Source organism: Orcinus orca, chromosome 8 (genome assembly GCF_937001465.1).
Source record: "Orcinus orca chromosome 8, mOrcOrc1.1, whole genome shotgun sequence".
Lineage (NCBI taxonomy): Eukaryota > Metazoa > Chordata > Mammalia > Artiodactyla > Delphinidae > Orcinus > Orcinus orca.
Window position 1 is genome coordinate 104,786,483 of NC_064566.1, and position 12,873 is coordinate 104,799,355.

The following is a 12,873-nucleotide window of genomic DNA, read 5'->3' on the forward strand; positions in this document are numbered from 1 at the left end:
AGAGACGCAGAGAAACAGTTCATACTTTCTTCCAAAACAAGGGGCTTGAGCCTGTGATAGGCTAGATGCAAGAAAGCCTTAGAAGTGGTGGTGAACGGCAGGGAACCTACGCGGCTGGCTGCCTAGACAGAGGTCAGCGCCCGCGGGGCGGAGGGCTGGGAGAGGGCGGGGCGGGCGTCCCGCTTACCCGGATGCGTTTGGCCCTGCGCATGTCGTCGGCCGTCAGGGTGCTCTGGGCGGGCAGCACGCTCTCCTCGTGCTGGGGCTGCAGGTGCAGCTCGTGCGTTTCCGTCTCGTGCTCCAGAGAAGACTGGGCTTCCGGTGGCAGCTGAGGGACTGCGAGCGCGGGCTGCTCTGGTTGGTCCAGCCCATTCAGAGTTGCAGGTTCAGCCTCATCGAACTGCTCCTTGGTGGGAAAATGCAGCAAGTCCTGAAATTGCAATAACCAGCAATTACTTCCCTACCTAGATAGACATTAGTGCTAGGATTTAGAATTGCTGCTTTACTTTTTAAATGACTAGCGTCGTTATGCTCAGAAAAGAATATTTTCCTTTTGAGAAAATTAGTTAGGTAACCATCCACAGGATGTAAAAACCATGAGACATTCCAGATCATTTTGTGAGGAAAAGACTATGACAGGACTCTTCTGGAATATCATCATTTTAATTGTTTAAACTAATTAAACAGAGTCCCCCAGTAATGTCTCTGGACAATTTCAAACCTTTAGGGCAGCAGAGTTGGGTTTTTGTTGTAAGTAACGTTTGAAACAACGTTCTTTTTAGCCTTTCTCTAGTCGGACTTTAATTACCAGGCAGCACAGCACTGACAGGCAGGCCCATCACCCTCTGAGAGGCGTTTGTATTTGAATCCAGTAATGGTTCTCATAAGTTCTCTAACCAAGCATCCAAGAAGAGCTCTTGCTTTCCCATCCCCCATACCTGTGTCCCATCATCACACTTTTCCCCATTTTCACTGGTTATTTCCAAGCGGATAAATTTGGGAGGGCGTCCCGGCCGCCGACCTGGGCCAAACCGCCTCTTGCCTCGCCCCCTTCCTCTGCCTCTTGTTCTGGGGACAAGACATTGGGTTATAGATAGTCATGGTTACACAATACTGCGCAACAAATATTTCCCTGAATGATCCCGATTCACCCCAAATCTTGATTTCCTCTCACTTGATTTCTTTTCCTGATTCTTTTTTTCTGATGGAAACAATCACTTTGCTCATGCACGCTCTCCAAATTTCTCATCTTTGCCATCTACATAGCTCAAAGAGATGTCTTAAATTATTCAGAATAAAAGGAGGTTTAAAAAGTCAAAGCACTGACACCATTTTGCTACCAAAAATTCTGGGAGCTCGCACACATCTCTGCGATTCTGTGAGCAATGCAGACAGGACAGAACACGCCTAGTGTGTGTCCTGGATACAAGATTCCAGTCTTCCCCTTGCTCACCTCATGTTCCTTCCATGGAATGTGGCTATCGAGTCAAAGGAACGCCCTTGTTTTACTATAATCTTCTGGAAGGTCAGAACAAATTTCTAATGCACCGGTTCCATAGCACGTCCAGTAAACACCACATTAAAAGATTCTTTATTATGGGAAATTCCGAACCTCGGCAAATGTGGAGAATACAAGGAGGCCAGTGTACCCGCTACCTCATTTCAATACTTATCAACTCGTGGCCAGTTTTATCCCATCTATAGCCTCACCACTTCTCCCACACACATACCCATTAGGCTATTTTGAAATAAATCCCAGACATCATTTCATCTGTAAATATTTCAATATGTACCTCTAAAACATAAGGACATATATTTGTATATATAATACACATATCTCCACAACAACTTTATCGCACCTAAAAAATAAGTGATAGTTGCTCAACATTTATTAAATCTAGCCAAAGTTCAAATTTGCCTAATTGTCTCAAATTTCTTTTAACAGCTGGCTAACAAACATTTTTATCTACAATGTGTCATGCACAGAGCTTGACACTAAAGACGGTAAGTCACATGCAACAGTTTTTACCCTCACACGTCCAGTAGAGGCAGCAGACACGTAAACCAAACCTCACAATAGAATATAAAAAGTGCTATAACAGAGCCATGGTCGGAGTTTTCGGGAAACACAGGAGGGAGCGATGGAACTCCTGCTGTGTCCTCCATGCACCCCAGACATTTGCTCCTGTGGTCACACCCTCGGCCTTGTCGTCCTTGGGAGGTGCGGAATCCCCACTGTCCTGATGCCATGCCTCGCCCGCTCCTACACGGTGTCCTAACTTTCCAGCTCACGCCTTCAGGCACCTGGACTCAACGATCCTTCTGCCTCACCACCAGCTCCAGTCCAGTCCTGTGCCCTGTCTGCAGTCCTGCATCCTCTTCATGTTTTATCTCCGTCCTTCCACTCATAAGCTCCAAGGTCCTTCACTGGAGTCACTCCCTTGTACATGCTCTTCCCTCCCCACTGCTGCTTCATCACTCTTGCTGCGTTGCACGCGCTTGGTGAAACCGACTTCCTGCCGGCTCTGCACCGGCACCCTCGCAGCGAAAGACACTTGGTGACGACACAGCCGTGACTCACGTGAGCCCTCACTCACGTTGCAGGCAATCACACCGGACTTCCCTGGGATATTTACTCGCCCACTTCCCTAAATGCCATTTCACACCATCTCCTCTCTTTTCAAATCACATAAAAGCTGGCAACCCTACATCTGTCCCACCGGGACCACTCTGCCCGGAACCACTCTCATTTTTCATCTGAACTGTTGAAATAGCTTCTAACTAGACTCCCTGTCTTCACTCTTACTGCAATACAAGCTAAGGTGATGGTTTTATTTTTATCCACAGTTATGTTTAGAAATGTAACTAACATCACAATATCCCTTGATCAGCAGACTCTAAAGACTTCTTATCACACATAGAATTAAATTCAAATTTCCTGCCACTACCCATCAGGCCTATGTGATCCAGCTGCTGCTTACCCCATCCTGTGGAATTCTCCTTCACCTACCTTTTTTATATAGTGGGAATTAAACATAGGACTTAGTCTGATGAAGGAATCCTACTACTGAAAAGAGTTTGAAAATCAGAAGAATTCCTATTTCAGAATCTCTAGTTAGGGGAGATTTTACTAAGGTGAAAAGATGTCCTATTGCTGGGTATTGATTATGCTGGAAAAGACACAAGTAGTAATGAGGACCAGGGGAAAAAAGGAAATGATGGATAAGAAATGTCCTTCAGCAGCCTCCCTGGTTACCTGTCTACACACAAGCACGCGTGTGTGCGCGCACACACACACAGACCCATAAATTCACAGATGATATAGAAACGACACTGGAACTTTAAAAATGAAGTTTTTGAAGTCTTCCCCCTTATTATTATACCTGCTAAACACATCCAGTTTCTCATCATGCGAATTGAGATGCTGCTGCAGCTGCTCTGAGCTTATAAATCGGCGGTTACATTCGTAGCAGGGCCAATTCTTCTCTTGCTCTCGAAGAACTGCAGTCGTGGGAGAGAAACCACGGAGGCTGGTGACCAACAGGCACCAATAACACTCAGATGCCCAGTACCCACACCATTCCCATCTCAGCGTAGCCCAGTGTTCATAAATACGCAATGTCTGCCGTTCTGTTATAAAATCAAAGGCTAAAGTTTGACAGAGAATAATTTTTAGGATCTTGTTTTCTGATATATTTGCATAAGACGTCAAAGGAACAAACACCCTTGTGCTACCCTCTCCCACCCCGCAATACATACAACACACACACACACACACACGACCTTACCACACTGGAAAGACAAGGAGTGCTACAATGGAAATCTGTATGCAGATAACCCAGTGATTCAGATCCAAGTTTCATAATCAGATGGTATACTGTATCACAAATAACTTGAAAATCAATGCCCAATGTAATCACTTTAGCAAAATGTTCAGAAGTACCCATTAAAGCTGATTATGTGTATACCGTATGACCCAGCAATCCACTCCTAGATGTGCACGCAACAGAAATATGCACATATGTTCACTAAAAGACATGCAAGAATGTGCACAGTGGCACCCTCATGTTAGCCAGAAACGGGAAACGACCCTGCTGTATAATAAAGAATTTTGCTGGCATTTGTCCCCGGTCCCTGGGAAATAGCCTCTAAATCTTTGGAATCTCCAAGTAAGAAGCACGTCTTTGTTATTCCTGGTGATCCGTGACCATACCTGAGTTTATGCTAATGAGATGGCTCAGGATGGGGCTGGCTGTGTCAGGAAGACCAACCTTCTGATTACAGGGTTGGCGCTTTGAGCCAGGTGGTATCAACCAGGCAGGGGAGCAGGGGCTGGAGAGCAAGTTCAATCACAGGCCAAGGAGCCAATCGCTCACACCTACGTGATGATGCCTTGAGAAAAACTCTGGACACAGAAGCTCAGGTGAGCCTTCTAGGCTGGTAATCATACATCAGTGCTCCAGGGTCGTGACACGGCGTAAGGACATGGGAGCTTCACATTTGGGATCCTCCCAAACTTTGCCCTGAGTGTCTCTCCATTTGCCTGGTCCCCCTGTGCATCCTTTATACTACAATGGTACTCATAAGTACAGCACTTTTCTGAGTCCCATGAATCGTGCTAGGGAATTATCACACATAAGGGGGTTAGCAGGAACTCCCTAAATTGTAGCTAGCTGGTCAGAAGTGCAGGGGGCGTGGGACCCCCAGGGCTTGAGACTACTGTCTGAAGTCGGGAGGGCCTTGTGGAGGACTCTGCCCTTGACCTGCAGAATGTGACCTCACTCCAGCTAGTCAGTGCCAGGATTGCATTGTGCAGCCCACATTTCTATGGTAGAAATAGATCAGTGAATTGCAGTACATTCACACAATGGAAACCCAAATGGCAATGAGAATAAACAAATTACATTAATACAGAACAGTATGGAAGAATCTCACAAACAAAAGATTCCCAGACACCAGAAATGTACATATCACATAATTCCATTTATAAAAAGTTTGGTAACAAGCACATCATCATATCTGTGGTGTTGAAGTCGGGAGATTAGTTACACTTGGGAGTGAGGAGGAATTACAAGGCACAGGGGAGTCCTGGGGCCATGGCCACGCTCTGTGTCTTGATCTGGGTGCGGGTTGCCCAGGTGTCCTCACGTTATGAAAATTCATTGGGCCCTTACTTAGGATTTGCGCACTTTTCTGTACGTAGGTTGTACTTCAGTGACATTTACTTTGAAAACAAAGTCAATGCCTACCTTGCCGTGTTCAGAGATGATTACATCTCGATAGGGATCGTCCTCTGATCTAGGTCCTAATTTAGTATTTGGAGGTTTTCATTATATTAAATACTATTTTCCAGCACCCATGAAAGAAATGTAAATATATCATTGTCATTTGACCCTAGAATTAGACAGGGATGTGCAGCTCTAAAGAACCTATTAGAATATCTTAAATACAGAGAGATAGAAAAATTAGACATTGCCTAAAGATGTAAGTAATATATACAATTTAGAATCAATATATGAAATACAAAAAAAAAGAAAAAGTCCAAGCACCTTTCCTTTCTTCCTCGGAAATGTCATGAATCTTCCGGTTCACAAACTCGGCATAGGAAGCAGCATACCACACCTGCAAGAGCCAAGTACATCATCAAGGACTAAGGGCATCACCGGACGTGCTTCACGTGCTTCAATCCCCCCTCCTGCTCACAGGAAACAATTCAGGATTTTCTACAGCCCACGGAAAACAAACAAACAAACAAAAGAAGCCGAACTGTGAGGTGACCCCATTAGCGCAGACGGTCAGTCAGGAAGTTCGCCTGCCAAGACACACTGTGTGTTTTCTTTTTCCTTTGTAAAAAACTGTGGGACTTCCCTGGCGGTCCAGTGGTTAGGACTCCGTGCCTCCACTGCAGGGGGCACGGGTTCGATTCCTGGTCGGGGCACTGAGATCCCACGTGCCAAGCGGTGAGGTCAAAAAAATCAATAAATAAAATGTAAAAAATAAAAAGATAAAAAACTGGTTTTGTTATTAGAACAACTTCAAGAGAGATAACATCAATAGTCTCTTGATCTGCATGAAGCAGAGCCTCTTCCAATTCTTTTTTTTCTTTTTCCTAAGGTACGTGGGCCTCTCACTGCTGTGGCCTCTCCCGTTGCGGAGCACAGGCTCCGGACGCGTAGGCTCAGCGGCCATGGCTCACGGGCGCAGCCACTCCACGGCACGTGGGATCCTCCCGGACCGGGGCACGAACCCATGTCCCCTGCATCGGCAGGCGGACTCTCAACCACTGCGCCACCAGGGAAGCCCTCTTCCAATTCTTTTATCTGTATTTAAACACAGGTTTCTCCACAGCTGTGATCATGGTGGCTCCACCCCAACACTGCTGGGTCACCAGAGCGACGCCACCTTCCTGAGCCCCTTCCTCCGCCCTACCCTGCGGGCCGCTTCTGCTCAGTCTCCCTGTCTGGCTGTCCTTCCTCTCCCGCACCCTGAACAGCGCTGTTCCTCGAAGCGTAGTCCAAGTCCAGGGCCTTCTTATTTCTTCCTGAGGTGATCACACCCATTGCAGCCAACTCTGTGCTAATGACTCCCAGGTCACTGCCTCTACCCCAGACCCTCCCCTCCTGCCCTCTACTTACATTCTACTACCTGCCTGATGGCGCTTGTCCGGACCTGACTTCCAGATGCTCTCCTCCTCGCCCCCCACCCCTGCCTACCTTCCCCATCTCAGTAAATACCCCACCTTCCACACAGTTGCTCAGACTTGAAATCTAAAAGCTAATCCTTTTTAAAATATATTTATTTATTTGGCTGTGCTGGGCCTTAGTTGCGGCAGGAGGGATCTTTAGTTGTGGCATGCGAACTCTTAGTCATGGCATGTGGGATCTAGTTCCCTGACCAGGGATCGAACCCGGGCCCCCTGCATTGGGAGCGTGGAGCCTTAGCCCCTGGACCACCATATTTCTGTTTTCTTCTGTAATGCCTCAGTAAGAACTCTCGGTGGCTCAGACGTCCTCCGTCTGCTCCGCCCACCTAGAGGCACACCAAGATGAGCTCTTGCCTGGTTTTCTAACGAGCCTCTGCTTTTCCACTCTTGCTCCCTGCATTCCAGTCCCCACACAGAAGCCAGCGCGGTCTTCTGGAAACACAGTCGGATTTCATCACTCACTCCCATGCTTAATGGCCTGCAACAGCTGCTTGGTTCTCAGTAAACCTCAAGTGCTTGACGCTGGTCTGCAAAGGGCTCCCACCACCCTCCTTTACCCACCTTCAGTTCCTCCAACATGTAGAGTTCTTGCCCTTGCTGTTCCACCACCAGGAATGTTGGGTTCTTCACTGTCACCTCCTCAGCAAGGCCCGCCCTCTCCCGTCACACCTAAATTGGGGCCTTTCTGTTATCTGCTCCTTTCACACCTTTTGTGTCCTTCACAGCACTTCCCACTATTTGATATTATTTGCTTATTTACACCTTTCTGCCCACCTCCCCTCTGGAGGACAAGTTCCTTGAACGCAGGGCACCAGTCTGTCTTCTCCTAGTGTCTGGAACATAGTACAAGGTCCATGTTTGGGTCACTAAATGAATCCATCATATACAATTGTTGTGGAACATTATTTTAACCATATGGAAATAATCACACTGAGAGACTTCATTTACAACTGTGGAATAATATTCTACAGAGTCTGTATTCTATACTTTACTTGACCATGACCCTGTGGTTGGACTTTTAGGTAGTTTATCATTCTGCTGTTATAAATTCTGCCTTGTTCATCAATTCCAAGAGGTATGTTTCTCATATTCTCTGATTCAGAAATCAGAGTGTGCCTCCCAATCCATGGCATTCTGCGGTCACTGCCCTGACGTAGCCATGACCACCTGCCTTTGCTCCTGCACAAACCTGGCCGAGATCTTTCCTTTCTCACCTCATTCCGGTTATGTGTCCCACTGGCACCCCGTGAGGTGCTACACTTGCCAAGCAATGAAAATGAAGACCAAAAAAAACCTGCCATTTCCCTCAGAATAAACGAAAGAAATTTCAAAGCAATGCAAGGCTGGTGTGATCATACTGGAGGAACTCTCATTAAGGTATCAAACATCGAGTGATCAGAAACTTCCCACTGACTTGATCAAAAAACTCTCAGCTTCCAAGGACATGTGTTTCAATTGAGGAAAAAGACACATATGGGTTCGGTCAATGGGAAAGCACGGCATCAAAACTTACAGAAAAGCTATCAGTGGCTTGGAAAAATATCGCAGAGGTAACAGAGGACCACTTATTCTAAAAGCACTGCATCATCATCAGCACCTTGATGGTACAGAAGATGACAGATAGACAAAAGCACAAACATCCATGATAAAGTAAAACAATGATCCAGTTAAAGAAAAAAAAGTCAGACTGCACAGAAAGCAGTTTATACCTGAACCAATTTCTTTTGCTTATAGTGTGCCTTTTAAAATATGCGTAAGTGTGATGTGATTTCAAAATTGTGTCTAAATAAGTCCAAAATAGCTCCTGCCATAAAAATAAAATAACTACTTCTGTTGATTAAAATAAGCACTGTAACATAGCTCAGCTGGCAGTGTTTTCTCAATGGTGTGCAAAATAATGGTGCATCTTAATGTCTGAGTCAGCAAAAAAATTACAAAATTCTAATGTAGCTAGCTCTATCTTTGCTTATAATTATTTCCTCAGACTTATTTTCAAGGATTGGGTTTACTCAGCCGAGAACATTTTTGCTGCCTACTGTCAGAAATATTCTATAAAATATTGCAATTCTGAAACAAACATCCCTAGTTTTTAAACCCTCACACTCCTTATATTATATCTGTTTATATTTGCTAGTTTAAATTAACAAAAATATTAACTCATAGTTGCTTTAAGGGTTTTTAAATGATCAACCTTTAAAAAAAATTTTTAACATTTCTTTACTATTTGAGTCCTCCCCCAAATAAAGTCTATTCCTGATACTTATTTATTGTCCATCTGGATGTAGTGACGTTAGAGGCACACAACTTTCTCTCAGTTTGTATACTCAAACCTTTTAACATGTATTACAAATATTTCCCCCATTCTGTTGCTTTCTTTTTATCTGTTGTTTTGGTTGTTCATTATATTGAACTATTATATTCTTATTTAATTGTATCTGTCTGCCTTCTACTGCATTAAAAGAGAAAATAATCTCCCCTCCACAGTTAAAAGTATTCATTCAGCATCAAGAATTTGTTGGAATACAGGTGTGAGATGTGAATCTCCTTCTACACATTTTCTTTGGAGGTTATGGATTATCTAAACTTGACGGTTTCAAAGACGCAGGGTTCGTACAGCTTTTAAACAAAGTCTAGGTCTTTGTTCCCCCCAAAGAAGTATCTATTTCTCACTTTACCACACTGAGGCACAGTGCTATTCAGTGTTCATGTACCAAAGCAATCATTTCTAACATATTTTTCATTTATAACTTTAATATTTTGACCCCCTCTTTTTACCATGTTCCTAACATAGCTTTAAAAATGGGGGGGGGGGCCGCAGAGGGGATTTTCCCTTAGAATCATAGCGGAATTTTCATTAATCATCAAGAGTTAATATTTAGACAAATTCCTACAGAGTGTTATCCCCCCAAAATATATTCCTAAAATCAGAAGTCAGTGCATAGAATTCTTTGGGTAAAATGAGTCTTCAGATAAAGAAATCTCGCCCATACATCTGAATTCCATTTTACAAGATCTCCTGTTTCCCAACTAACTCTTCCTTAGAATGTGTAAATGATGTGAAGTAAGCCCATCTTTAATCACACAGACCTGCCTGTGCCCCCAAAACAACTACTTCCTCACCCCTGGGCCTAATACCTTCATGAATGCCTTTGATAGATCTCAAAAGTCATATACTTTTCATTCTGTTTTATTTGTGGGATTATTAGAAGTGTACAGTACACAGCAAGTGCTCAGTAAGTAAGTGAATTACAAGAAAAGGACCATTGTTTAAAGAATCCCTCTGCAAAGGGAAAAGAAAAGTAGGAAAAGCATGAAGCAATTGCAATTCCTAGCAAAGGCACCACTGACCCAGCACTGTACCTTAAGCTCTTGCTTGGGCTCCACATTCTTGATTGTTGTGTAGTACACATGGTGGCCATACTGGTAAGCCACCAGGTTCTGCTCCAGGTGATTCTGGGCCGGGCGCACGAACATCATCCAGTTACAAAGGGTCTCGTCAGACAACTCAAACCACAGGTCTTCGTGCAAATCCCTGTCTTTTCTGTCACCTTTATCAAGAGAAACCTGCAACCAGAGTGAAAGTAAAAAGACACACATACACAAAACCTCTAATGTGATAGATATTCATGTAATGACATACAAGATATTGTTCCTGAAATTAACCAGATATGCTGATTCTCCCCTTTGTATCTAGAAAGATACTGGAATTGTGTCTTGCTGAATGGAACAGGAAAAAGATACTTTCTGAAGACTCACCTACAGAAGGATTACTTAGCAAAATCTAAAAGTTAGCACCCTGAGTGTACAGCTTTGGTTGATATTTCATCATTAACTAACACATCAAAAAATGCGACTAATTAGGGGCTTCCCTGGTGGCGCAGTGGTTGAGAATATGCCTGCCAACGCCGGGGACACGGGTTCGAGCCCTGGTCTGGGAAGATTCCACATGCCGCGGAGCAACTAGGCCCGTGAGCCACAACTACTGAGCCTGCGCATCTGGAGCCTGTGCTCCGCAACAAGAGAGGCCGCGACAGTGAGAGGCCCGTGTAGCGCGATGAAGAGTGGCCCCCACTCGCGGCAACTTCGCACAGAAACGAAGACCCAACACAGCCAAAAATAGAGTAATTAATTAATTTTTTTAAAAACTGCAAAGAGGTTTTCCTAAAAACATTATGGGCACTTAACAGATAACACGAGTCGACGTAATTCTGTGCTCCAGTCACAGTTAATTTGAAAAATAAGCTGTCGAGTCCCTTTTATGGGATGAATTGTGTCCCCCCCCAAAATGCGTATGTTGAAGCCCTAGCCCCCCAATAGCCCAGAATGTAACTGCATTCGGAGACAGGGCTTTGAAAGAGTGGGCCCCAATCCCATCTGACTGGTGTCCTCATAGGAAGGGGAGATCAGGCCACACAGAGAAGCTGCAGAGGCACCTTGCAGACAGGGACAGCCCTGTGCAAAGGCAGCCGCAGGGCAGCCACCTGCAAGCCAAGGAGAGCAGCCTCACCGGGGGCCAGCCTTGCCCGCACCTTGGCCTTGGACTTCCAGCCTCCAGGACTGTGAGAAAACAAACATCGGTTCTTTAAGCTGCCCCGGTCTGTCGTGTTTGATCCTGGCAGCCCTCCCAGACTAATCCAGCCCCTGAGAACTACACCTCTCAGAATTATTCACATTGAGACTTCGGGGACTGAAACCGTACCCTCTGTGTCATTGGTGACAGAGAAAACGTCTCCATTTGAAACAAGTCAAGCATAGAAAGAAAACTACTAGCGAACTGCTATGAGATTGCATTAAGAGGCTTGGTGGGAAAACGTGTGCCCCTTAAAAATCGTCGGAACGAGACTGGACTATGTTGAAGCAGAAATTACCTTGAGGTGGATGTAACAGTCCTTCAGCTCCGACTCCCTGACCAGCGGCCCCTCCACGGGGCCGAACTGGGTGCGCTTGGGGATACGCCTTTTGGAGAACACACCGCCCAGGAACCTGTCGATGTACAGCACCAGGGGGAGGCTGGCCCGCGCCCGGGTCAGCACCGGCCGGTTGGGGATCGGATGCAGGGGGCCATGCTTCGGGCACACGGACGAGTGTGCGTTATTACACTCCTCACACCCTACACGAGAGAGCAATCCTCAACGTGACAGTCTCAGGGAAAAAGTTCCAACCTGAAAAATCCCCAAATCTAAACTTCCCAGCCCAAACTCAATGCACTCCTACAACTGCAATACCCATTCCATTGTAACACATTCCTCCTCAGAGACCACTAAGATCCTGTGCTTTTCTTCTAAAGCCAGGCAGAATTAGCTGCCGGAAATAATTTGCAGGCCGTGATTTATTCCTCTGTTGGATATTCATTCAAATAGTGGCATTAAACTGGCAAATCAATTATAACGTGTCTGAAAAGAGAAAAGAGGAGCTTCTTAGGCTAAATGTTGCAAAATCTGATGAGAATTTTATAATATGTAAATTAGGTGAATTTTCTAGTATGTAAATTATATCACAATAAAGCTGTTATTTAAAAACCTGACAATACTGTTTAATCAGTTTCCTCAAAGGGAGTTATAGAAGCCTTATTGTCTGGGCATGTCTAAATCAACAGAAAAAGCGCTGTTGAGTTTGAGATTTCCGTGTGTACTGTGTGAAGGTAATGCTGACATGAATGAATTTAGCATCCCATCCTTCATTCACCTGGATGACGCAATTAGCCCAGCCCTGATATGTACTTTCAGCTCATTCTGCGAGTGACCGGTGGGCACTAAGCATCCACGTTCACCCCCTTTCCCAGTGTCACCCATCTGTCAGCTCACCGCCAGAATGAGACAGGTCCAGCCACAAAACAGGAAAAAGTGGTTCACCCCCTTTCCCAGTGTCACCCATCTGTCAGCTCACCGCCAGAATGAGACAGGTCCAGCCACAAAACAGGAAAAAGTGGTTCACCCCCTTTCCCAGTGTCACCCATCTGTCAGCTCACCGCCAGAATGAGACAGGTCCAGCCACAAAACAGGAAAAAGGGACTGGGCCACACAGAGAGCATGCTCGTGACCCTAAACAAATCTAATTAACCAATTATAGTTTACCCAACTCTGGCTGTGTGATGACCTGACTTAGAAAATGGGTATTTCCAATTTCCACAGTTCTCCAATAATGGAGAGCTATCTTGTATTAATATTTAT

The 12,873-nt window shown here is 45.1% G+C and overlaps 1 protein-coding gene across 2 annotated transcripts in view; it reads right to left on the reverse strand.

Annotated features, from left to right (window-relative positions):
- PRDM10 (PR/SET domain 10) overlaps positions 1-12,873 on the reverse strand; it is an 88,470-nt gene that overhangs the window by 27,049 nt on the left and 48,548 nt on the right. For both annotated transcript variants that reach the window (XM_033406985.2, XM_004280486.4), the window contains 6 exons: positions 11,572-11,813; positions 10,064-10,267; positions 5,550-5,622; positions 3,384-3,501; positions 939-1,068; positions 188-430 (listed from right to left, as the gene is read on the reverse strand). In XM_033406985.2, the coding sequence (XP_033262876.1) occupies positions 188-430; positions 939-1,068; positions 3,384-3,501; positions 5,550-5,622; positions 10,064-10,267; positions 11,572-11,813 (1,010 nt within the window). The remainder of the gene's footprint in view (positions 1-187; positions 431-938; positions 1,069-3,383; positions 3,502-5,549; positions 5,623-10,063; positions 10,268-11,571; positions 11,814-12,873) is intronic.